Source organism: Rhinoderma darwinii, chromosome 8 (genome assembly GCF_050947455.1).
Source record: "Rhinoderma darwinii isolate aRhiDar2 chromosome 8, aRhiDar2.hap1, whole genome shotgun sequence".
NCBI lineage: Eukaryota > Metazoa > Chordata > Amphibia > Anura > Rhinodermatidae > Rhinoderma > Rhinoderma darwinii.
Window position 1 is genome coordinate 81,587,854 of NC_134694.1, and position 26,979 is coordinate 81,614,832.

The window sequence follows — 26,979 nt, forward strand, 5'->3', positions numbered from 1 at the left end:
ATGCAGTTTGCAACCTGCTCCTAGTTTCAGACTTTTCTCATGTGGACGTGTCCCCCGCAGTAAGGATATGTTCACACGGCCTATTTTCACATGTAATTCGGGCGTTTTATGCCTCGAATTACGCCTGAAAAAACGCCCCTAATATGCCTACAAACATATGCCCATTGCTTTCAATGGGAATTACGATGTTCTGTTCCCACAAGCCTTTATTTTACGCGTCGCTGTCAAAACACGGCGCATAAAATGACGGGTCGTCAAAAGAAGTGCAGGACACTTCTTGGGACGTTTTTGGAGGCGTTTTTAATTGACTCCATTGAAAAACAGCTCCAAAAACGGCCGTAAAAAAACGACCTAGAAAAACGTGAGTTGTTAAAAAAACGGCTGAAGATCAGGAGCTATTTTTGCCTGAAAACAGCTCCGTATTTTCAGTCGTTTTTTGTTAAGCATGTGAACATACCCTAATTCATACTGGATATGATTTGTGTCGGATCTACGTCAGAATCAGCAGGACAACCAGCTATGTACAGGAGTTGCACACACACTATAGCAGAAAAATGGTCGGGAATTTTCAATGAAGGATATATAGAAAGTTGCTTAATTTTACATTAAGGAAGCAAATGAACAATAAAAAAAACTTTCAGTGCAAAGGTGTCCATAGTCTTTAAATGTTTAATGGTGAATGTTCCTTTAAAGGGGTATTCCCATAGGATATGTCATAACATTCTGATTGGTGTGGGTCCGACCCCTGGGACCCCTGCCGATCTGGAGAACAAAAGGACAGAAGTCCTTTCAGCATTTCTCCTGCATAGCAGCAAGTAAATGGGGCTTATTTATAGAAATCCATTGTGAGGACTCTTCAAAACAAATGCTTATATTTTGTTCACTACAGTTTTAAGGCCGGATTCACAAAAATGGGTGTCAAATCGGCTATGAAAAACTGAAGTTTTTCACAGCCGATTTGCATCTGTGCCAGGACCCGTTTTCACGGATCCCTCATAGACTTGAGTCTATTGAGGGATCCGGGAAAACGGACAAAAATGGGACATGTTAAAAAAACGGCTGTGTGAATAGCCCCATAGACGTGCATTGATTATAATGCAGCCGCGTGACGGCCGGTAAAAAATTACCATCGCTCGGCCGATTATCCCTGTCGTGTGAATAACCCCTAGAGTTCATTTGTTTACGTGATTCTATAGTATAATTGCTATATTTACCAAGTGCAGACGGTTCTTCATGAGCAATCCTTTGAGTTTGTAAAATTTCATTATAACCATAATCAGTCACTTTTAAAACAAAACGTCCATCTACAACACAGTTTCGAGACTTGAGACGACAATGGACAAATTTTCGGTGGTGCAAATATTTCATGCCCTAGGAAAAACAAATGTGTACAAGCATATTCATTTTTTTACTGAAACACAACATAATACATCTCTACCAACATTAGCACTAGAAACCAAGTTAAAAGTAAGAGCATTCCCTAAAGCCAAATATCAATCTGTTAAATCTTATCTACGTCATGCAGATTTTGAGGTACCCACCTATGGCTATGTTCACACGGAGTATTTTGCCGAGCTTTTTGACACGGAAACCGCGTCGCAAAACTCGGCAAAAACGGTCCTAAAATGCCTCCCATTGATTTCAATGGGAGGCGTCGGCGTCTTTTTCCCGCGTTGCAGTAAAACTGCCTCGCGGGAAAAAGAAGCGACATCCCCTATCTTCGGGCGTTTACGCCTCTGACCTCCCATTGACTTCAATGGGAGGCAGAGAAAGCGTATTTCGCTGTGTTTTATGCCCGCGGCGCTCAATGGCCGCGTGCGAAAAACGGTGCGAAAATCGCTGCGAAAATCGGCGTGCAGGGAGAGGAAAATCTGCCTCAAACTTCCATACGGAATTTTGAGGCAGATATTCCTCCTGCAAAATACTCCGTGTGAACATAGCCTATTACTTCTGAAAATACTGTACTTCCATAATATCTATTCGTTTCACAACAAATAACAAATAAGCAAAAATCACAACTAATACAAATCATTGGTTGGGTTTTGGGCACCCAGACAAAGATGCCAGCCCTGGTTTAAAGAAAAATAAGTTTGTGTGGTAATCCTGAAAACCATAAAACCTAACTATTCCAGATTATTTTGGATTTTCAAGGTAATGAAAATGTAATTTTCAATCACCAAGTGATATCCCAAATCTACAAAAAAACGGCAAACTTTAATTTCATGTATTAACCCATAAATCAATGATGAGGGAAAATTTTCTTCTCTAGGTTAGAGCTTTTTATTTTTGATGGTTGCAGTTTAGAAGTGACATAAAGATCAATAATAGTAGATGTTAGGCTTTGAGTCAGGAATAGCTCAAAGGGCTGATAATACCTTCCTCCTGCGTAACCTTCCAACCTATTTTAGCAGAAGACTAAGGCCTTGTTCACACAGTGCAGATTTTCTGCAGATTTTGCATGTATTTTTTACGCTGAAACCAGGGACGGAATCTAAACATAAGAAATATATCAAGAAAGGCCTTATAAGTCTGCTCTCCTGGATCCAATTCTGGTTTTGGCTTAAAAAATGCATGCATCCATTATTTTCTTGAGTGACTTAGGCCCCAATCCACACGACCATAAAACCGTGGACCATACCACAGTCTATTGACCGTGGACACCTTTCCGTAGCGCTATGGATGGGTGTCCGTTGCGTAGAACCGTGCTGGGAATTATGGAGCATGTCCTATTTTACGGGCAGTGCTCCTACACTTTGTATGGGAGCACGGCCCGAAAATGCGGCTGGCCGTGCCCGCAATCGTGGGCTATGATTACGGGCACGGCCATGTGCATGGGGCCTTATAGTGGATTCGTCATGTTTCCATAAGGTATCAGTTTTTTTGGCTGGATACAATTCTGCAGCATGTTACGTTATTCTGACCGTCAAAAAGCAACTGAAGCCTGATAAAAAAAAGAACTCACAGAGGTGTGAACAGAAATAGAGCACCTAAATGATTCAATGTAATATCCCTTCTGTAGCTCTACAAAGGATCTTGCACATATATCATGACACTTTGCTCACCTTAATCAGATCCAACAAAAGAGAGGATTTAAACATCCAGTCAAGTTTGACATCCTCATTTCGGAGGAGATCCTCTAAACTGCCCCTGGAACAAAACTCTGTGACAATAGCAAAAACCCCGCAGTCATGGAAGAAACCTAGGAATGGGTTGACATTTTCATGACGCATATCCTTCATCTGTCCATAAAAATAAACCAAATAGAAAAATAAGCATCAAAAATTGTATCAGGAACTGAAAAAATGCTGCTATAAAGAATTATCATACCATCTCAAAAACATCACTGGTACCAGGCTTAATTTCTCCAAAATCTCCAGAAGGGAATTTTTTCATCCATACCCAATCACCCTTAGAAGATATAAAACCAAATAAATTAGTATAATATTTTATGCTACATAAAATATATTTTAGGAGGTGAAGTTAAAAAATTGTTGATTTTGTGAAATTTTAAGAAAACATTATTACGTGGAAAATCTATTTTAAGTGAGACTCTCATCACTTTAGCCCCCGCCACCACCACCTCTAACACAGCTAGATATGTTTAGGGGAAAGCGGTGGCAACATACCACGGCTAGATAGCCTAGCGCTTGCAACAATCTAAAAAGTACAAGTTCTCAAGCGTAAAGCTCTGGCATTGTGATTTGCGAACACTTCCAGGCTAAGATTTCCATGAGCGGGGGAGAAAAGCCGGCATTTATTTAGTTTCCATTTGGACCTAAAATCCTGAGTCTTATTCAGGGATAATAGTACAAATAGGAAATAAATACCATACAAATTTATTTTTATCATGGCTAGTTGAATTAAACATTAATTATCTAATTCTTTTATGTAAAATTGATGCTAATTTTTTTTTACTTTACTATAATACCCACGAAAAACAAAGCACACTTTATAGTCAGATGTGTTATTGAGGATGCAAGAGCAGGTCGAGTGAGGATAGGGAAGACAAAAGTTGGTGGCCAAGAATAATTTTTGTAAGTTTGGGATATTATACATTCTGCACAATATACAAAATTATTATTGCATGAGTGCGTGACGCCCAAGCAAAATGCATCCATGCCACAAATGGTGTTTAATACGCGTATGTATGGGTTATGAAAGGTGTGCACTTTTTTATTTGTTTTTATACTACTTTTGTTTTGGGGTGATAGGGCACAATTTTATTTTTACTTTTTCATTTATTTATATTACACTTGTTTATTGTATTTCCATTTTGCCAACATTTGGGCTCTGGGTGAAAGCGAAAAACTTGATCTGTAGGTTCCCTGTTTGGCCCTATATATGCATTAGGGTATGTTCACACAGCCGTAAACGTCCGAAAAACGGCCGAAAAATCAGAAGCAGAACGCCTCCAAACATCTGCCCATTGTTTTCAATGAGAAAAACGGCGTTCTGTTCGGACAGGCCATTTTTTTACGCGGCCATTGTGAAAAACGGACGCGTAAAAAAACGGCTGCGAAAAAGAAGTGCAGGTCACTTCTCGGGACGTTTTTGGAGCCGTTTTTCATAGACTCTTTTGAAAACAGCTCCAAATACGGCCGTAAAAAAACGCCGCGAAAAAATGTCTGAAAATCAGGAGCTGTTTTCCTTTGGAAACAGCTCTGTATTTTAAAAAGTTTTTGAGTTTGTGTGTGCACATACCCTTACTGGTAACAGTGCTTGAATGGTAACTGCCCATTAGATAACTGTCATGGTATGTTCACATACAAACTCAAAAACGTCTGAAAAGACGGAGATGTTTTCAAGGGAAAACAGCTCCTGATTTTCAGATGTTTTTTAAGCCACTCACGATTTTCACAGCGTTTTTTATGGCTGCTTTTGGAGCTGTTTTCTATAGAGTCAATGAAAAACTGCTCCAAAAACGTCTCAAGAAGTGACTTGCACTTCTTTTTGGTTTTTCACAACGGGCGCGTAAAAAAACGGCCCGTCGGGCTTCCGATTTTTCGACCGTTTTTCGGGAGTTTACGGCCTGAAAAACGGCCTAAAATAGGCCGTGTGAACAAACCCTGTATTATGAAATTTAATTTACCTCATAAACCGCAACATTGGAATTCTCATAGGTAGCTGGAATAAGACTCTTTGTAGAACCAGACCTCATTGGTGACTTCATACTTCTGTTATCCAATATAACTTGTCCACTGTCACTGGTGCGACTTCCATCACTGCTGGTTTTCTGGAAAGAAAATGAGCAGTACATATTAAACACTCATATTACATATATGCTGCGCCAGAAAACTGGCATAGAAACGTTAACAAATTGCCCCCAGTGAGTTCTCATCGTAAGCATTTAACCCCCCCTGTCAGATGTGAGGGGTTTTTACTGCCCCTTTCAATTCGGGGGGCGGTCACCAGCTCTCGCATGGCGGGTGCCGGTGTATTCCTATAGCAGCTGGGAGCCTTGTGAATGCTCCTAGCCCTGCAATAGGTAGATTGCTATTGAGACCTGCCTGTGGCAGGTCTCAATAGCAATGCACTAATTTTGCCATAGACTGATATCTATGCACTAATTTTGCCATAGACTATGCACTATGAAAGGTACTAAACCATAACAAAAACGATATAAATTTGGTATCACCATAATCGTACTAACCCGCAGAATAAAGGCAATGTGTCATTTTCACCTTACAATGAACACTGTAAAAATTAATCCCATATGAAAACGATGGAACTGCTGTTTTTTTCCAACTCCACCCTATTCAGAATTTTTTTCCAGCTTCCCCGGTAATCATACATAATATTAAATAGTACCATCAGAAAGTAGAATTTGTCACGTAAAAATTAAGCCCACATATGACTGTGTCAATGTAAAAATTAAAAAGTTATGACTTTTTGAAGGCAGAGAGGAAAAAACAAAAGCATAAAAACGAAAATTAGTCTGGTCCTGAAAGAGTTAAAGGCTATGTACACTTTTAAATGTATATTTTCTTTATTAAATCAATGTTTTTAAGCACTTTTTTAATAGACTTTTATTACGATAAAGCTTCTACGTATCCTATATAAATAGAAGCTGACTTTTTCTCTCCCAGCCGATGCTGCTGAACTGACGGCTCGGATGAAGGCGGGTCCTGTGTTTCTCTGACACACAGGATCCACCTAATATCGATCACATCTGAGTTCATCAACTTAGATGTAATTGATATACATGGATCCTTCGTGTCAGAGATACACAGGACCTGCTCTCAGCCGAGTTGTCAGCTCTGGTTAGGAAAAAGATAAATTATATTACATTTCATCACATAGGCTCTGTTCACATCTGCGTTGGAGGCTACATTTACATTTGACTGAAAAAATAGTGTAGCATATAGCACGATTTATTTCCAGCAAAATGACAGACCCCATTATAAGTCAATGGGTCCGTCTGGGCCGTTGGTGTCCGTTGTGTGATTAATCCGTCACAGATTGAATTACGTTTTTCTGTTCCTATGACAGAATAGAAAATTGGAATTCACAATGCAGATGTGAAATCAGCTATATATACTTAAATATTTGGACATTTTAGTACTCTAAGGATATATTCACACGACAACGTAAAATACATCTGAAATTATGGAGCTGTTTTCAGGCGAAAACAGCTCCTGAATTTCAGACGTTTTTGCATGTACCAAAAACGTCCTAAGAAGTGTCCTGCATTTCTTTGACGCAGGCGTAATTTTACGCGCCGTTTTTTGACAGCGTCGCGTAAAATTACACCTCGTCTGAACAGAACATCGTAAGACCCATTGCAAGCAATGGGCAGATGTTTGCAGACGTATTGGAGCTGTCTTTTCAGGCGTGATTCGAGGCGTAAAACGTCTGAATTATGTCTGAAAAGAGGTCGTGTGCACATACCCTTAGAGAAAGCGTTTTACCTACCTTCATGCTGATTTGTGGATTAATGAAAGTTACATCATTCAGAGTCAACAGAATTTTGTTCGGCCCTCTAACTAGTTTAATTTTATTAATTCGACGCCTAAAAGAAAAAAATATGTAGATTAATGGATTAAATTGTAGGTTGGATTGCAAGCATTTAAATATCATTAAAATAATCTAAGATCCCAATTAATTGTATTCCCATTATTTATATTAGGGTATTCTAATAATACTGATGCAGAATATGAAAGATGTGAATATGTTTTAGAGTAGTATGTCACATGAGAACGTTCCACACAGCAGAACATTTCCATACATCAGATTACTTATTCTCATAATATTTCTTTAATTGGGCTCTTTATAGTTCCGAAATCCTGATAATCTTTACCAGATTTTTGCCATTTTATGAAGCTCATGGAGCATTCCCTGAGGACTAGTGCTGCCACCCTGACATCTAATGCACGTGGATTACAGCACATGTGCACTGATGCCAACACATGCCTCAGGGATATCTCCATAATCTTCAGGAGCCACCGATGAGCAGGTAAATACATACAGTCCATCCAATGATTCAGAATATTAAATAAACTTACATCTGAGCCAACCAAAGGATACTACATTATCTGAATTTTACTGTACTTTACATGTGACCACAGGTGCTCCTGCCACAACACGATATTGAGGACTGGAAAAAATTAGAGCACGTAAGTATAAAACACATGCACATACATGTGTGCACTGCTATTAAAGAAAGCTTATACCTTTAGAACCAATGTATCCTATTATAGAGGATCTGTCAGATTTCCCAACATGCCTTTTTTAGTATAAACTTTCTTTTCTAATGAAATAATGCTGGTGCTCCTATTCTTAGGGTATGTTCACACGTGCACGTCCGTTACGGCTGAAATTACGGAGCTGTTTTCAGGCGAAAACAGCTCCTGAATTTCAGACGTAATGGCATGTGCAGACGTTTTTCGCAGCGTCCATTACGGACATAATTGGAGCTGTTTTTCTATGGAGTCAATGGAAAATGGCTCCAATTACGTCCCAAGAAGTGACATGCACTTCTTTGACGTGGGCATCTTTTTTACGCGCCGTCTTTTGACAGCGGCGCGTAAAAAAAATGACCGTCTGCACAGTACATCGTAAAACCCATTCAAATGAATGGGCAGATGTTTGCCGACGCTTTCAAGCAGTATTTTCGACCGTAATTCCAGGCGTAAAACGCCTGTGAATTTCTGAATAAATTGCAAACTGGACGTTACCATCTCTCTTGTTAATGGTGTGTCCCTACACATTCTGACATTGTCCAATCAGTGCTGAGCGTGTCAAAATATGTAGGGAGACACATGTCCTTTTGACAAGAGAAATGGGAATGTCCAGTTTGCAATTTATTCAGATATTTCCATGGGGAAAAACAGAGGAACGGAACAATGCAGAGTTCTAAAAAAAGATGTTTCAGAAATGTTTTTGCATTTTTTTGGCTTTATGACTTTTTTCATTTAAAAAACATTGTGTCTATTTTTTGACATATTTTTCTTTTAGCTGATTTTTAATTACATTTTATTTCCTATTCTTTTTACTTTCAATACAATTTTTTTTAAATACATTGAAATATCTGTGTTCCAATGCATTACTGCCTATACATTTAAAATGTCAAGGTAGCTATTAGGGAACACCTCAGGTACGCCTTAACAGGGATTCTCTCAGAACAGTAGCGCCTCTCTTGTGATGCTGCCATCGCTATTGGTTGCGGCGTCACAAGGGATAACTGGTCGGATTGGAATTTTCTTCACAGCTGCCCCAGCAAGTGACTGTGTGGGCACAACTGCTGTGCCCCCGCGATTACAGGGCCGTGTATTTTATTAGAGAAATGCTATTTATAATCTAATAATGTAAGTAAAATTAATTTCAACTGGAAAATTAAACGTAATTTAGGTTTATACCTTCTGTACAGATGTCCCTTACTATTGCATGTTTGTAACAATCAATAGTTTTAGATCTTTAAAAAAACAAAACTTAATATTGGACAAAGGGAAACTGATTAAAACACATAATATACATTTTAACCTGTTTTTGTATTATGTAAATGTGTTTTCTTACAAATATAAGTTATGGCTTAGCACTAGGACAGGCCATAATTTATTAATTGGTGGTTGTCCAATCGTGACTCCTCCTAATCCTTAGAATAAAGGGGTTATGGCCCTTCATCTTTATTAAGTGAATGGGGCTGAGTTGCAGTCCCTGCACAGGACTTTAAGTGGTTATGTGCTTTATAAAATCTGAAGGGGCAGCTGAGCTTCTCTAGCGCTGTAGTCCCTTCGTTGTAGTGATCGTGGGGGTACTAGAGTTTAGAACCCAATGATTAGTAACTTTTAGAATCCCATAGACATATGTCCCTATAAACTTAAAGGGGGACTTTAGCCTCCAGAATTTTTCATCTATGCACTGAATAGGTGAAAAATTCTAGATCGGTGGGGGTCTGAGCGCTGTGCTTGGTTGTTTCTGTCAGCCCCATAGACTTTGAAAAGAGCGGCACCTCGCATGCCCAGGCCCGGCTCCATACAAACTCGTCCCAGCGGTCGGACCCCCACCAATCTAGCATTTTTCACCTATCGAGTAGATAAAAAATGCTGGAGGCTGAAATACCCCTTTAATAACTGGTTTATCGCTGTGGAAAGATTTTAGCTCACTCCTTTTTGCAAAATTGTTTTAATTCAAACTTATTGGTAAGTTTACATCCACAAATTGCTAATTTTAGGTCCAGCCACAGATTCTCAATTGAGTTATAAAAAAACAACTGACTATGAGATTACTCAGGCTCACTTTGCCTTAGGCCTAATTCACATGACTCTGTCCGCAATACTATCTGTACACTGATCCTATAAGAATAAAGGCTTTTATTCAAATTAACGTTTTTCTGCACGGACGCATGTACACTTGGATGTCGTAAAAATAAAAATCCATCATGCATTATGCGACTGAGATAACCCCAATAGAGGTCAATAGAGACCCAATATAATCACATCCATATTAGATCTGTATTACGGTTGGGACAATAGAGAATTTTTTTCTTGGTGATTACTGATTATTTACGGATCCAGCATGGATCTAACGCGGAGAAACAACTGTAATACGGACATGCTTATAGAATTTTGTAGGGATGAAAATATGCCCATTTGACAACTATGTTTTCTGCAAGTAATACAGCCGTTATTTTTTTATGGTTGTGTAAATATGACCTAATATTACACTTTATTTAAAGTACAGAAATCATACAGCGTCATAACAAGAGGGGACATCAAATACTTTTTCGGAGCTACAATATTTGGTCTAATAAAATCTTTATCCTATCCATCATTTTCCCAGATTTTTAATTATTTTTCGTGTATATATATATATATATAATATATATATATATATATATATATATATATTTATAGTTCTGATACAATACCTTATAATGTAAGCAAGTCCATTTATGGAGATGATAGCAACAAGTATGCAAAGAAACATCATTAAAGCAAAGACAGGATCGATACCTGAGAAAATAAGTTTTATTAAAGCACAAATTTTATATTCATATCAGCATGTCAAAAATACATTTTTCCTAATTAACTATAATTAATACCGTAGCTTACTATAGCAGCAAGATAGTATTAATAATTCATTAACTTGTTTTAACTTTCGAAGTACCGTGATTGAATGCTTAGTCAGTGTCACTCGGCTCCATAAATGGAAAAAAAAAATGCTATTTATGATGGGTACACAGAAATGTCCTTATTTCAAAGTATCCAAAATATCTTGAATTCAATTTATAGTAATATAAGTGCCATTGCTGAAATTGTTGCATATACCACAAAGCTTTGAGAGTCACCAACCACGCTCAGTGCTATAAATAAATCATTGATAATATGAACCGATCCGTCTACTCCTATCATTGTAAAATAATGAGGTATATTAGCAACAGGTTAAGAAACACTAAAAGCTGAGGCCAATAATATATAGGAATAGAAGGATTCTCTTTATACATGGCCCTGTTGGAAGGATACTAGATCAGCAGCCAGGGCCGGTCTGACATTGTTTGATACCTTGTGTTGGCACCCCCTCTCCCATTTGCTGCACTGTCATACAGTCTACAAATACCTAGAACATATACTGTCTGTATATCAGCATCAGAAAAGGATGGTGTCCAAATAACAGTGCCATACATTGGCCAAATAACGATTTCATACGCCTGTCTCAACCAGGGCCAGCTCCAGGTTTATGTGGGTCCTTGGGCGACAGAGCCTTAGTGGGCCCCCTTGCAGTGCAAATTGAGCAGCAGCAGTATAAAGGCAGAAACTAGACAGTGAATATGAAAACATTTTATATGGTCATGTATCTAAACCTACCATGTGGTAGGCTAAGATACAGGGTCCATGTGTGATACTGTCTGTTAGACCATGTATCCAAGTCTAGCACAAGGCAGGCTTAGATACAGGATCTCAGCAGACAGTAATGTTACACTCATCCTCTCTTCGGCTCCGGGTGTAGCAGATGTCTTGACTCCATCCAGCGTCGTCACGTCATGCGTGGCGCACAGCTTTGTGACGTTATGACGCGAGAAGACATCAGGACTTCCGCTGTGCTCGGAAAGGAGGAGGGTAAGTATAGTGTCATTACTATAGTAACAGTGGCCTGGTTGCAATTGCGAATGCTGCGACCCCTATAGCTACACCACTGAATGTGGCAGTCGCCCGGGGGTTCCAGGGCACCGGGCCAAAGATCCGGGGCTCAGGCCCCGAAGGCCCAGTGCTAATGATGCCCCTGGTTAGGCCCCATTTATGCCCCCATATAGAAGGTAGGTCCCCTTTATGCCCCTGTATAGAATTTAGGCCCCCTTTTTCCCCCCCATATAGAAGTTAGGCCCCCAGTTTGTGCCCCCCATTTAGAAGTTAGTCCGCTAGTTTGTGCCCCATATAGAAGTTAGTCCGCTAGTTTGTGCCCCATATAGAAGTTAGTCCGCTAGTTTGTGCCCCTATATTAAAGTTAGAACCCCAGTTTGTGCCCTCATATTAAAGTTAGTCTGCTAGTTTGTGCCCCGATATAGAAATTAGTCCGCTAGTTTGTGCCCCCATATAGAAGTTAGTCCGCTAGTTTGTGCCCCCATATAGAAGTTAGTCCGCTAGTTTGTGCCCCCATATAGAAGGTAGTACACTAGTTTGTGCCCCCATATAGAAGTTAGTCTGCTACTGTGTGCCCCCATATAGAAGTTAGTCCGTTGTTTGTGCTCCCATATATAAAAGCTAATCCCTATGTTTGTGCCCCCATGTAAAAGTCAGGCCCCCAGTTTCTGCCCTGCCCCCATATAAAAGTTAGGCCCCCAGTTTGTGCCCCTATGTAAAAGTTTTAGGTCACAAGTGTGTATCCGCAGTTTGGTCTCTTTGCTCCAATAAAAATAATGGAAAAAAAAACGGTCCCGTCATTGTCTTGTTACTGGTACTTGGTGCCGCACGCATCCACAATAACAAGCGGTACGGCGCAGTCGCGCAGGTGATGTAATCATGGCAGCGTGAAATTATTACGTCATCTGCGCCGCAACGCATTGTTATTGTGGATGCAAGAGGCGGGGCCTCCGCTCTGCAATCTCCCGCCATGCACCACGGACGTCTATAGTTAATTTAAGCACGTGGGCGGCGTACATCACCCGGCGGCCGAGTGGGTCCCTACAAGAGCAGCGGGCCCAGGCACTTGCCCGGGTTCACCGGGTGCCGACGATGGCCCTGTATGTAATGCTATACAGTCACTTACACTGTAAAACTAATATTTAGTAAATACCTCAATACAGTGCTCCAATAAACCTAAATACAATGGCCAAATAACATCTCCATACATAAAGTAATATAATAACAGTGATATACAATGTCTAAATATTTCTGCTGTTTAAATAATATCAGGTTTGCCAATTGCTTTGAAACGTCCGCTAGACTCCCGGAAGAACGGTGGATCTCCCAGACTCACGGAAGAGAATGCAAATCTCCTGGGTGCCGCAAATGCTCACCTCTCCTGATGCCCGCACTTATCTGAACTCCCGGACACCGCTGCAAACAACATCAATCTAACCCTAACACTGATCCAATCTAAGTTGATCAGCTCCTGTGTGCCTCTATCACACAATCTAACCCTAATACTCAAACTTAGATTTTATCAGTATTATGACTTATTCAGACGAGCATATAAACCGACCGTGTGACAACCGTTTTTTTAACGGCCGTCACACGGCTGCATGTTTTTCTATGGGTCTGTTCACACGGCCGTTGTTTCAACAGACCTTGTGAAGGGCCCATGAAAAAATAGGGCATGTCCTATTTTTGCCCGTTTTTACGGATCCCTCAATAGACTCAAGTCTATGAGGGATCAGTTTTTCACAGCCGATTTGACACACGCTCAGTTGAATGAAGCCTTAGGGTTAGATTATGTGTCAGAGGCGCACAGGAACAGCTGTCACCCAAGCCTTCAGTCCAGATCACTCTGGACTGATAGGGGTTAAACACTCTGTGAATTAAGACCCTGATTTTAGGGTTTCATGAATCTTAAGTAATTCAATACATTCATACGCAAAATCTCTGTTGGGAAGGAAGAACAGTAAGGGTCTGTTCCAACTTATGTTATACCTACAGTAATAGAACTATTAACAAGTCTCATCATTGATGCATTGAAGTGCTCATTTTGTCAGGAGTTTCGATAAATTTCAACAGGAAACTTTTCTTACGACCTCATGTGCACAGCAGAGCTGTGTGCAGAAGGATGTACGAGGGCACACAGAGCCCCTACATAGTTGTATGCACTCCACCATGCTACCATATGGTGCTCTATACAGTGCAATATTACAAAGTTATTTTCTCCTAGAAGCAATGGGCCATTGCAGCATATCTCCACTCTGACCAATAAATGGGGATCCCAAGAAAATAGACAACGGCTGTCCTAATGGTACAACCCCTTGATCTATAAATTGCTCGGCTGGCTATTAATAGGTTAGGGACAATAAAGTAGGTTATAAATGGTGTTTATACATATCTCATTCGGCAGCGAGGGCCAAAAAAAAAGTATTTGAAGAGCTGGATCTTAAATGTGGGTTTACCAACAAATATCACAAGTTACTGTTTCTTTCTGAGTTGAGTACTAGTAAGAGTTCTTTAGTTCATGCATAGGTGATATAAGTAATTCAATGAGTGAGATAATGTACAATAGAAAAAAAATCCATTGTAGGAAACCTGCATTATATATTATGGATATAGCTTAGCATATAAATTTGAGAGTTTTTTCTTTTTTTTCTTTTTACAGGGGCCTGATACGTTTTATAGAACATAATACAATGCTCGGTTGATACGCAGTTATATTACAAACCAAGATTATTTTTAAGAAGATTGACAGGAAAATGACTTAACATTACATGATAAAAGCACACAATGCTCCTAGTAAGTGAATACACATTCAATCAATCCACTTCTTAGGAAATCAGTTCAATGATAGTATTCTTTAGCTTGATCTATCACTCTTATATTCTAGAATGATTGCATGGTTCAGGTAAGAATAGGTTTTTACAAGAAAATAATAGGTTCTGGGAAATATTAACTGCATGATATCCAGATACAAATTCTCCAGAGATAACTAATTTCTAATGTTGTATATTGGATACTGAACACAAATGGATTGTAAGACTTAGGGTATGTTCACACGCACTAATTACGGACGTAATTCGGGTGTTTTTGCCCCGAATTAGGTCCGAAAAATGCGCCTCGATAGCGTTGACAAACATCTGCCCATTGAAAGCAATGGGCTGACGTTTGTCTGTTCACACGAGGCGTATATTTACGCGCTGCTGTCAAATGACGGCGCGTAAATAGACGCCCGCGTCAAAGAAGTGACCTGTCACTTCTTTGGGCGTAATTGGAGCCGTTATTCATTGACTCCAATGAAAAGCAGCGCCAATTACGTCCGTAATGGACGCGGCGTTCAAGCGCCTGCACATTCCGTTACGGCTGAAATTACGGGGATGTTTCCTCCTGAAAACATCCCCGTAATTTCAGCCGTTACGGACGCTGCCGTGTGAACATACCCTTAAAGGGAACCTGTCACCAGCATTTCAGCTATTAAACACTACTAACCCCTCGCTGGTCGCTGCTGTCAAAAGTTAATTGTCGTTATTCCGGCAGTCTCGTTTGTTCCTCCTCTTATGCCCGCCCACCGCCGAAAACTGGCCTGCCATGAATGCTGAAATATTGTCTGAGATCGCGCGCATGCGCCCGTCATGATCGGACATCCCTTCCCTGCTTCGTCCGGGCCTCAAATCTAGTTACTGCGCATGCGCCGTGTCCCGTTGTGTGCACGCACCAGAACAGGACATTGATGCACAAGCGCGGGATTTTGTGTGTGCTGGGGGGAGGCGAGGAGCTGTCAATCAAAAGTAAGGGACTATGATGTGGAGAAAAGCCGATCAGAAACTAAGCGGCACAGCGCTCACCCGAGCGCTTCTGCTGCTTAGTTTTAGCAATCGGTGGGGATCTCAGTGCTCGGACCCTCACCAATCAAAACTTCTGACATGTCACTATTAGGCTTCGTTCACATCTGCGTCAGGTCTCCATTCATGGGTTCCGTCTGAGATTTCCGTCAGGGGAACCCATGAACGGAATCCAAACTGATTCCAAACTGAAACCATAGGTTTCCGTTTGCATCACCATTGATTTCAATGGTAACGGATCTGGTGCAAGTGGTTTCCATTTGTCACCATTGTGTAAGGGTTCCATCGTTTTGACGGAATGCATAGTGCAGTTGACTACGGTATTGATTCTGTCAAAATGACGGAACCCCTAAACAACTGTGACATACGGAAACCATTTGCACCGGATCCATCACCATTGAATTCTTACTAGTGATCTGTAAAGTGGAAAATGTACATTCTCAGTGAGCATTTAAAGGATTGGTGGGTTGTAAAATGTTGCTTTGAATGAGGGAGAGAGTTCCAGAAGAGAGGAGGGCACAAGTCTTGTATTTGAAAGTGTCAGGAAGTGAGTAAAGCGGTAGAGAAGAGATTGTCATTGGCAAAGTGGGGTAGTAGGTGGGGTACTAACTGTGAATAAGAGAAGAAATGTAGGACGGAGCAAAATTGGGTATGGTTTGTAGGTAAGGGTGACAATTTTAAAATGGTTTCCACATACAGACATGGAATACGGCAGCTCCAGTCCCATAGGGACTGCGAACGGGGCCCGTTCCATCCACTTCAATGTACGCCATCTGTGTGGGAACGGCGCATGCGCCGCTCCCACACAGTCCAATTTGAAATGCGCGCCGTCCGGCGCCATTTTCCTGTGGACCGGAAGTCGCGGCCGGACAGTAAGATTACTACTTCCGGTCGCGGCTTCCGGACTTGTGCACTTGGACCAGCGGCAGCAGACGGAGCGGACGGGCCGGAGGGAGCCGCGGCGGCAGGAGCAGGTAAGAGATTTCTATGTATGTTCGTGTTTGTGTGTGTTTACTACTGTATGTAAACCTACTACACTGTGTGTTAGCTCAAAAAATGGCGACACACAGTGTAGGAGGTTAGACCGTTCAATCCCCTCGTTTATCCCGGCACTAGCCAGGATAAAGGAGGGGGGGGGATGCTGTGAGCTCACTAGAGCGAGGGCTTTTTACCCAATTTTGCAGCATAAAGCAATGTGGTTGCTTTACCACATGCAATGCTGCAATTTTGGGAATGGCTCCATCTAGTGACCAGCAATGAGAAATATTATAAATTAGAATCCAATTGAATCCAATTTATAATATTTCCTGACTCGTGAAAAAAAAAAAAAATTAGAACAATGTTTAATCACCTATACACTAATTGTTTAACAAAAAAAAAAAAACATGTTTTGCTGGCAACACATTCCCTTTAAGTCTGCTTGTCATCAGGCCACAAAAAAGGTGCTACAGTAGTCTAGCCGAGAAAGTGTGTGTGTACTAACATATTGATAGTCTCCTGTGTGTGAAAGGGACAAATGCGGGAAACATTTTTGAGTTGGAGACGGCAGAAGCTAGAGAAATTGTGGATGTGAGACTTAATTGTCGTATTGGGTTTTAAAATGAAAAGAGTTTGCCAAGCCCATTGTGTAGATAGAGAAGAGAAGGGGACAAGTACCTAGTGGCACGTCGATAGAAAGATTACATGGAGAAGAGATTAATTGGGAGTTGGAGATATTAAATGTTCTGTCAGAAAGATAGGAGATCTAAGACAGAGCAAGATCCTGGATGCCTAGTGAGGAGAGAATCTGTAGGAGTAGAAATTGATCGACGACGTTAAAGGCGGAGGATAGGTGAGAAGGATGAGTATGAAGTAATAGCCTTTAGATTTCAGGCTGGGTTCACACAACCTATTTTCAGACGTAAACGAGGCGTATTATGCTTCGTTTTACGTCTGAAAATAAGGCTACAATACGTCGGCAAACATCTGCCCATTCATTTGAATGGGTTTGCCGACGTACTGTGCAGACAACCTGTCATTTACGCGTCGTCGTTTGACAGCTGTCAAACGACGACGCGTAAAAATACAGCCTCGTCAAAAGAAGTGCAGGACACTTCTTTCAGACGTAATTTGAGCCGTACTTCATTGAACTCAATGAAGCACAGCTCAAAATTTACGGCTGTCAGAGAAGCCTCGCAAAATGCGAGGAGGAGCATTTACGTCTGAAACGAGGCAGCTGTTTTCTCCTGAAAACAGTCTGTCTTTTCACACATAAATGCCTGCTATCGTGTGAACATACCCTAACAGTTAGTAGGTCATTGGTAAGTGCTCCCCTTATGAATACGGTGGACTCATAACTAAGCGCCTGTTGTATTTTTTATTCGTTGCTATTAGTCCATCAGCACAATATTTTTGGTGCCGTTTGGGTTAATAGTAGAATGGACCTGTCACCTTACTTTGCTGCCTTTTAATTTTGACAGTATCCACCTAAAATCTAACATATATAGAACTGGGCAGACTATTGGTTGAGAACTGCTGTCAGAGAAAACAATGAACACAGAATGGATTATTTCTGTTCAATCTTTCTGTTTCTCTTGAAATATACGGTGTCAGTGATGTCTAGCAGTCACGTATTTCCTCTTGTTCTTTTGAAATAACTATAATAAAATTAAACAATGTTGTTTTGTGTCGAGTGCTTTTATGGAGACCTATGCACCATAATGGTTACTTATGGATTATAAACAAAGCCTGTATAGTCTGATCATGTAGTAGTACTCTCTTTCATATGTACAATGCTACTTGCTTAGCTACCGAATGTATACTAGCAAGAAGTTACTGGAAAAAGTGGTCCTATATGGGAAAAAATGTGATTTAATTGAACTTTTTTTCTGAGTATCACGGGACCGGGCACCAGGCAGGGGGGTTGGGTTGTCTTGAATCATTCAATAGTAATTGAAGTGTTCTGAAGAGAATAGTCTTTGCTTATTTCTTTGCAGATACATTAAGGACAGCTTTAGGGGACAGAATACCTCCTGTACTTAAAATTCATTATAAAACACTGTTCATATCAACATATATTGATAAGGATTAAAAAATATATAGTCACCTCCGGTGCAGATTTTTCCATTTGCAAACCAGCAATAAGAGTCTGACTTTGGAGCGATACTATTTGGAAAGTGAATAGGCCTCCCCATGTATCTGACCATATCTGTTCCCATATCAACAACATATGTACGGTATAGTTCACAGGTCTTTATATCTGTATCCAAAATCACATAGTCTGTATATCCATTGCCGTTTAGATCTGTCTTAATCCATTGGTTAAACCCATAAAAGTGAATGTTCTTTGAATGCTTGACTAAACTGGACCCGGAAACCCAGCTCTGGTCCCTCCTGCTGTTATTCATGGCATATGCAGTAAAGTAGATTGCATTGTATATGGTCCCAAATAAGGGAGACACCTAAAAAATGAGAAACAATTATTGTTATCAATAATTCTATAATGATATATTTATTTAAAGACAAAAACTAATGTTCATAAGATTTATAAATTTATCATATACAACCTAATACAAAGGGTCATGTAAAAAAAAAATGCACCAAATTGGAAACAGAAAAATGATACAGATTTGATTATGATGCCCAGTAGATGAGTATGGCAGGGGCTACAAATAACGACAGGTCAGAAAAACATGATAAATGAAGTCGCACATTTATACGTGTCGGAAAGACTGTCTCAGGGACAAAAATATGTCATTTTTCAAGGTATTTATGCTGGAAAACCGGCTTAAATGCATTGATAAATCTGCCCCATTATGCAGAAATATGTCTCATAAATTATGCATATTGCATGAGACCATATCCAATGATGATGAACATTTGCAATAGTTTTCTCATGTATCTCAATATGTATGACACCCCATTAGAAAATGTTGGTTGGATTATTTATATGATGCATAGAACTGCATAAGTTTTAAACATTGTAAACTTACATGTATAATTGTGTTCTGATGATATTCTGTTCAGTATTCATGAAAACACTAACCATTTTTCCCAGTAAATACCTGTATATAAATAACCTACATTCTAACTATAAAGCTGACCATACACATCACATTAATCCGTATCCCATCGATTTCCATGGGTTTCTACTGATAATCTAATGTATGTCGGGCCGCCTAACTGTCCCCTGAAGGCAGATTTTGGGGAAAAGAGAATTGGTCACATTGGAGTTCAAGAACAAGATGTTCAATCCTTTGGTCTACCAGAAAAAAAGCTGCTGTCAGTGGTTTGTTTACGGCAAGGTCGGTGGAGATCGCTGTCAGCCAAACAAGCGTGCAGCCGACAGCTATCTTATGTGTATGGCCAGCCTAAAACAGAAGGTGATGCTGAAACTTTACAATGTATGAATGTATAATATTGCAACACTTAGGCTTCTTAAAGGGATTATCCCACAAAATATATTATCTTCACAGTGATAGCACCTGTAAAAATAATAAACATTGTTGTCAGTGGTAGCGCTCCCTAGTTTTTTCTTTAGCGCCAATATCTACATCCACCTACCGTGGCAGGCAGCGGTGGACACGTATTTATACATTCTTGTGATGCAGCCATTGTAATCTCTATTCAATCTGGCTTCTGGGGGCAAGCTTAAAATGTCAGTAATCGCAATGAATTGCTGAAAGCTAGAGAGGCAGGAGGGTCCCGTGGTGCAGCGCAAACACAAATGGACCAGAGTAAGGAAAGGTGTAATATTTTTTAAAAAAAGCATCAAAATTATGTTTTGAGATGTAGTTTATCTTTTAAAACATTAGACTGCTGATTTATGCTACTGGTTGGATTTTTTTGTATAACCACCACAACCGTGTACATATGAGCCGTAATACTGTGCAGTAAAACTGCATTGCAGGCCATATAGCTCTGCGTGGGGTCCCATATCTTTTAACAAGTTTTCCTCTTGAAGCGCTGAAAATTAGGGCAAACGTGATCTGATATACGTTATCCGGACTCCACCTAAAAAAATCTCCTAAATGAAGCACTCGTTCTGCCTCATCATCGACTGCATTATTAACATTGTCTTTTTCTTTTTTTTTAGTCTTCATAATTTATGCCGCCCTCTTCAGTCTGTCGCCTTAGGTGGCTGCCTAATCCACCTACCCCTCGTCCCGACCATACAACCGACCATGGAGTTATGTCTCTTTGGGACATATGAATGTAGCTCCAGCTTTGTGCTCCTTTTAAGCATATACTGCATGTGACTTTATTCTGTTTATACTCCTGCAGGGCAAGCATGGCAACTTAAATTCCCCCACAGCCCTGCAGTTTATTATCTGAACACTCCTGCTGTTGAACGATCATGACATTATATTTTTTTATCTACTTGCCTAAAGCCAATCATTTCAATTCTATGTAATGAATTAATCAGAGGCGTAGCTAGGTTCTCCAGCACCCGGGGCAAAGATTTAGTTTGGCTCCCCCCCCCCCCAACCTCTTTCCCGACATCTCCAGAACCAATCTCAGTACATAAATACAACACCAGCACACATGCAGCTTAATTTAGTGCAATCCCTGCCGTATAGGTGTGTACGGCGTAAAACTACAGCTCCCAGCATGGCCCGAACAATGGTAAGGATATGCTCGGAGATGCTGTTTCACAAAAATAAATCCTATCATAATCATCTCGCTGCAGATCATACAGTGACTACATTACTGATTAGAGGCAGAATAAACATTTACATTAAGTGACTCACCGGTGACGTCTCAGATTCTAGTTCTTTCTCTCCATCCGGTCCAGACCTCTATGATGACTTCTCCCGATCACAGCCCATTTCTGCAGTTTGCCGCTCAGATGTCTTCAGCTTCTCACTTTTCCAACATTTCTACACCTATAAATAAATATAAAGTTATCATTATACCACACACTACGCCCCTTAATATAATAGCGCCATACACTGCACCTCTAATTATAATAGCACCATACACCATGTCCCACACACACACTGTGCCCCCTCTAGATAGTGCCTGCCATAGAGCCCCCTTTAGATAGTGCCTGCCATAGAGCCCCTGTAGATAGTGCCCCCATATAGACCACCCCAGTATATAGTGTCCCAAAAATAACTCCCCCTATAGTGCTCTACAGATAGCCCCCCCTGTATATAGCCCCCTGTAGATATAGCCCACCCCTGTATATAGAGCTCTACAGATAGCCCACCCCTGTATATAGCCCTCTGTAGATATAGCCCACCCCTGTATATAGTGCTCCACATATAGTCCACGCCTGTATATAGTTTTTCACAGATAGCTCACCCCTGTATATAGCCCCCCCTTGTACATATAGTCCACCCCTGTACATAGTGCTCCACCCCAGTATATAGTGCTCCACAGATAGCCCACCCCTGTATATACTATATACAAGGGTGGGCTATCTGTGGAGCACTATATACAGGGGTGGACTATATGTACAAGGGGGCTATATACAGGGGTGGGCTTTCTGTGGAGCACTATAGGGGGAGCTATTTGTGGGATACTATATACAGGGGTGGGCTATATCTACATGGGGACTATATACAGGGGTGGGCTATATCTACAGGGGGACCATATCTACAGGGGGACCATATCTACAGGGGGACCATATCTACAGGGGGACCATATCTACAGGGCTGGGATATACACAGGGGGGCTATATCTACAGGGGTGGGCTATACACAGGGGGGCTATATCTACAGAGGGGAGCTATATACAGGGATGGGCTATATACAGGGGTGGGCTATATACAGGGGGAATATATCTACAGGGGGACCATATCTACAGGGGGACCATATCTACAGGGGGGCCATATCTACAGGGGGGCTATATCTACAGGGGGGCCATATCTACAGGGGAACCATATCTACAGGGGGACCATATCTACAGGGGGACCATATCTACAGGGCTGGGATATACACAGGGGGGCTATATCTACAGGGGTGGGCTATACACAGGGGGGCTATATCTAGAGGGGGGCTATATACAGGGGTGGGCTATACACAGGGGGGCTATATCTACAGAGGGGGGCTATATACAGGGATGGGCTATCTACAGTGGGGCTATATCTACAGGGGGGCTATATCTACAGGGCTGGGCTATATACAGGGCGACTATATCTACAGGGGGGCTATATACTGGGGTGGGCTATCTATGGAGCACCATATACAGGGGTGGGCTATATCTACAGGGGGCTATATACTATATAGCCCACCCCTGTATATGGTGCTCTATAGACAGCCCACTCCAGTATATAGCCCCCCCTGTAGATATAGTCGCCCAGTATATAGCCCAGCCCTGTAGATATAGCCCCCCCTGTAGATATAGTCGCCCAGTATATAGCCCAGCCCTGTAGATATAGTCCCCCTGTAGATAGACACCCCCCGTAGATAAAGCCCCCCCATAGATAAAGTCCCCCGTGTAGACAAAGTCCCCCCCCCGTGTAGACAAAGTCCCCCCCCCGTGTAGACAAAGTCCCCCCCGTGTAGACAAAGTCCACCCCCCCCGTGTAGACAAAGTCCCCCCCCCCATGTAGACAAAGTCCCCCCCGCAGATACAGCCGCACACTTCTATTACAATTTAAAAAAAAATAAAAAATATTTCAAACTCACCTTATTCCCGCTCACACGCCGTCCGGCAGCCATGGAGACCTGCTCTCTTCTGCGCAGGTCTCCAGGGGGTTGAACACAGCGTCTATGAAAGGCACTGATTGGCTGGGCAGGATGACTTTCCCTGTCAGTCAGTCAGCGCCTTTCATCGACGGAAGCGTCACTGGTACAAAAGGTACCAGTCGCTTCATTCGTGGAAAGGCGCTGAATGGCCGGGCACGGAACGTGCCCGGTCATTCATTGCTTCTAATTGTACCTGTGTCCTTGCGACACAGGTACAATTATAGTGCAGGAGGAGGTGGCGCTGGCGCCCCCCTCTGAACTGCGCCCGGGGCACATGCCCCGCCTTCCCCCCCCTAGCTACGCCCCTGAATTAATAATGGTTCTTACATTTGGTCACAAACCACTACATTTCCACATACCTCTGTGAGATTTGCTTTGGAAATAACCTCGCCACTGTCGATTGCTTCTTGGAGGGCTTGATAGAAGTTTTTCTGCTCTGACTCCACAGTGATTGTGAGTACAGCATCATAGGCAGCCCTAAGCTTGGAGCTTAGCCTCAGTATCTCATATGGCGTCTTATGATAAGGTAAACTGTAGTATAGAGTATCATAAGGGATGAACACATAGGTGCCATCTGTCATTTTCATGTCGTGTGCAATCTCCAGAAGTTGTCGTTGTGGTTGTCCTCCAATAAGTACAGAATGCATGCACATGATGATCACTGCAATATATAGACAAATGACCTAAATATTACACCTTATATTACAATGTTTTACTGCTAAATTTTAACGTGCTAAAACCGGAAAGATTTTTTTTGGGCAATAATATTTTGTTGACATATTATCATCATACGAACAGCACATGAATCATGTCATTTCATCAAAGTACTGTTGAGCAGCAACTATACATCAATTGACATTTTATTAGCTCAACAAATGACATATATAATTGTATTGTGTTAGACTATAAAAGATAAGTATTTATGCTGCTGACCTTTCTATCATTTATTAGTACTTTTTAGCTCTACTCCATGAGGGCTGAGGTATGATCAGTGCCTCCAGGTTGCCTACATTGTTTATTGATCTATTGAGATCATAAGTCCACTTCCTATATGAGTTTTGATGATGCCGAAGGCTCTCTCTATATATGCGTCTGCTCCCCATGCTTTACACTGCAGCTATACTTGATCAGATTGTCTGCTGTATAGAAGTACTAGTCCACAAAAAGCACACCATGAAGACAGTACATACAGTGCAGATTACCAAAACAGCAATGACAGAATTACTTTAAATTGAGAAAAAAGACTTGATGCCATTAAAATCTGTACAACATAAGCAAAGATTGCATTTGGCGAGTTTCCCCAAATCGTTTTTGATTACTTATTTTACTATAGAGGTTCATATAACATCTCGCTGCAGCCTTTTAGCCCCCAAAAATGCGCGCAAAAACGCTGCGAAAAAATGCTGTGTGTGAAACCGGCCTAACCAATACGGTAATTGGGAGGTAAGATAAAGTAAAAAGGTATAATTAACATCACCTATTAAGGCCTAGTTCACATGAAATATTTTACAGGCAGAAAAAAATCTGCCTGAAAATTCCTTCACCTGCTCAAAATACCTTCATCTGTACAAAATACCTGCCTGCACTTTCTGGTCGCGGTTTTCGCTGTGTTGGCTATTTGCTGTGAACTTTACATCCCAATTGAATTTGATGGGGAATACGCGCAAATAGAAAAGCAACGAAAACGCAGCATAAATTGACATGCTGCAAATTTAAAATGCGCACCGCAGGGCAATTTATGAATGTTTTTGCTGTGGGGTTTTTTCGGCAGCGTGGGTATGAGATTTTTTAAATCTCAATCACTTTGCTGCTACTGTAAATGCTGTGGAATTTCCGCACAGAATTCCGTCGCAGAATTTACGATCTCTGTGCTCACTTTGTGCCCATTATTTGAACTGAATCCTACTTACTTGCATTATCTTTTCTACTTTAGACAATTAAACTATATGAGGAATGAAAGGTGTACTTCAGTACAAGTGCAGCAGCATAAACGTTCCTTATTCAGCCCAATTACTATACCAAATTGCCGGCCTTTTATTTTATGAACTAAATCACAAACTCTTTATATGAACTACCAATATGTACAATGTTTATTACAATGACTTCAGAGAACACAAGTTAAGAATATCTGCCAACTTACAGCGTAGGTTGTCAACCTTCCGGACTTTCTCCAGAACTTGCCGAGTACTCTTACCATCCTCTCCCATAGACACGACTATTCCCACTGGCAATCCATTACTGCGAAGGGCATTTGCCACTTTCCTGCCAGTGTCCCTCCAAATGTCTTCATTTGATGAAATAACCCCAACGTGTGCCCACTGGAAATACTTCATTACATTAAAAAGGACTTTGGTGGGAGAAGGTAGCGTCCTGGCAAAGGTGGGGTAACTGTTTATATTGTCCAGCTCATAGTTGATGCAGGCCCAAGAAAATACAGCCTTGTTCCAGTTTTTCCCTAAAAGAGTAGCAGCATCACAATACCCTGGATTGGAAGGGCCAACAAACCCTGATGCAACCATCGAGTATGTAAGGAAAGTTGAAAGAGCCTTTGAAGTTTGGCAATCTTCGTCAAGTATCACATAGGTAAAAGACAGTCCCAAATCTAAAGTAGCATCTTTGTTGATGCGTTCAATGGCTAGCTTGGCAGCAACATTTGGAAGGGCTTTGAAAAACAATGGGTCACAGGTCCAAGGTCCGACAACACCTACTTTGTACGGGAGAGAGTTAACTAGCTGTGGGAAACAGACAATAACCAGAATTGTCCACCAGAGAAGATACTTGGATGGAAAAGTCGAAAATTTAAGGTATTCATTTTCAGTCCATTTTGGGTACCTGGTACATTTTAATACAAAGCTCTGAAAATAAAAGGGCTCTTGTAGCATTGCACTACTGCATGTATCTGCACAAGTCAATAAAGATTATACTTCCAACTTCACTTTACAATGGTCACAAGATGGCTATGACTTCATATCCAGGGTATGCCTGTTAATAAAAAACAGCAAATATTAGAAGTACAATAAAAAGAAATCTAATAGCTCTCATGTGAGAAAACAGTTCTGCCCACTGGAAGTTGTCTTATCTAGCACATATATCTGTTGTAATTGTAAATTCATCCTTATTTCAATATAATAAAGTAGAAGCATTCTATAAGGCCTTATTCACACAAGTTTGTCTGATTTGCGTCCGCAAAAAACGTCAGTTTTCATTCATATGAATGTCCGTGTTGCGTCAGTGGGGTTTCCGTTTGTCATCCATTTTTCTCGTCTGTGTTTCTTCTCTGCAAGCCCTTCCTGGTTTCACTGTTCTATAGTTCTCTACATCTCTTTAGCAACTGATGTGCGAAAAACAGACCTCATGCGGATGTCGTCCGTGTGCTGTCCGTTATTTCACGCACCCATAGACTTTAATGAGCAAGTCTGTATATTACTAAGCTCTATATTTTCTGAACATCACTGATATTTAAAGCAACAGGAAAAAATATTCAATAATGAGCCTATACTGTCCAAGCCAGCAACAAAGTCAAATGTCTAGAAAAAGTCAGTCTTTATTAATAGATACAAATGAGACAAACTAATTTAACCCCAAAATATGATAAAAAATATTAAAACATCCTGGGTCAAAATCCACCACAGCAACTTGTCAGGCAGTAGTAATGTATCAAAAACGAATGCGTGAAAAATGGACAGCACGTTTTAAACAAACATGGGATCAAAAAGAAAAAAAAATCCAACATGACCTATCCCCTCTTCCCTCCAAGAATAAACTAATATGCATGGATAGCTTTAAAGGGGTTGTCAAGTCCCTTAAAATTGATGGCCTATTTTAAGGATAGGCTATCAATATCTGATTGGTTTGGGTCCGACCTTCAGGACCCCCAATTGAAGTGAATGGGAG

General features: G+C 41.0%; 1 protein-coding gene across 1 annotated transcript in view; it reads right to left on the reverse strand.

The window, feature by feature from the left end:
- The window catches only part of GUCY2F (guanylate cyclase 2F, retinal), a 63,835-nt gene extending 37,868 nt beyond the window's left edge, over window positions 1–25,967 (reverse strand). Inside the window, exons 1-9 of the mRNA XM_075834348.1 lie at window positions 25,226–25,967; window positions 23,445–23,746; window positions 18,498–18,852; window positions 10,367–10,451; window positions 6,913–7,009; window positions 5,090–5,233; window positions 3,328–3,408; window positions 3,063–3,239; window positions 1,215–1,371 (exon numbers count right to left, since the gene is read on the reverse strand). Coding sequence (XP_075690463.1) covers window positions 1,215–1,371; window positions 3,063–3,239; window positions 3,328–3,408; window positions 5,090–5,233; window positions 6,913–7,009; window positions 10,367–10,451; window positions 18,498–18,852; window positions 23,445–23,746; window positions 25,226–25,967 — 2,140 coding nt within the window. The remainder of the gene's footprint in view (window positions 1–1,214; window positions 1,372–3,062; window positions 3,240–3,327; window positions 3,409–5,089; window positions 5,234–6,912; window positions 7,010–10,366; window positions 10,452–18,497; window positions 18,853–23,444; window positions 23,747–25,225) is intronic.
- Between the last annotated feature and the right edge of the window lie 1,012 nt (window positions 25,968–26,979).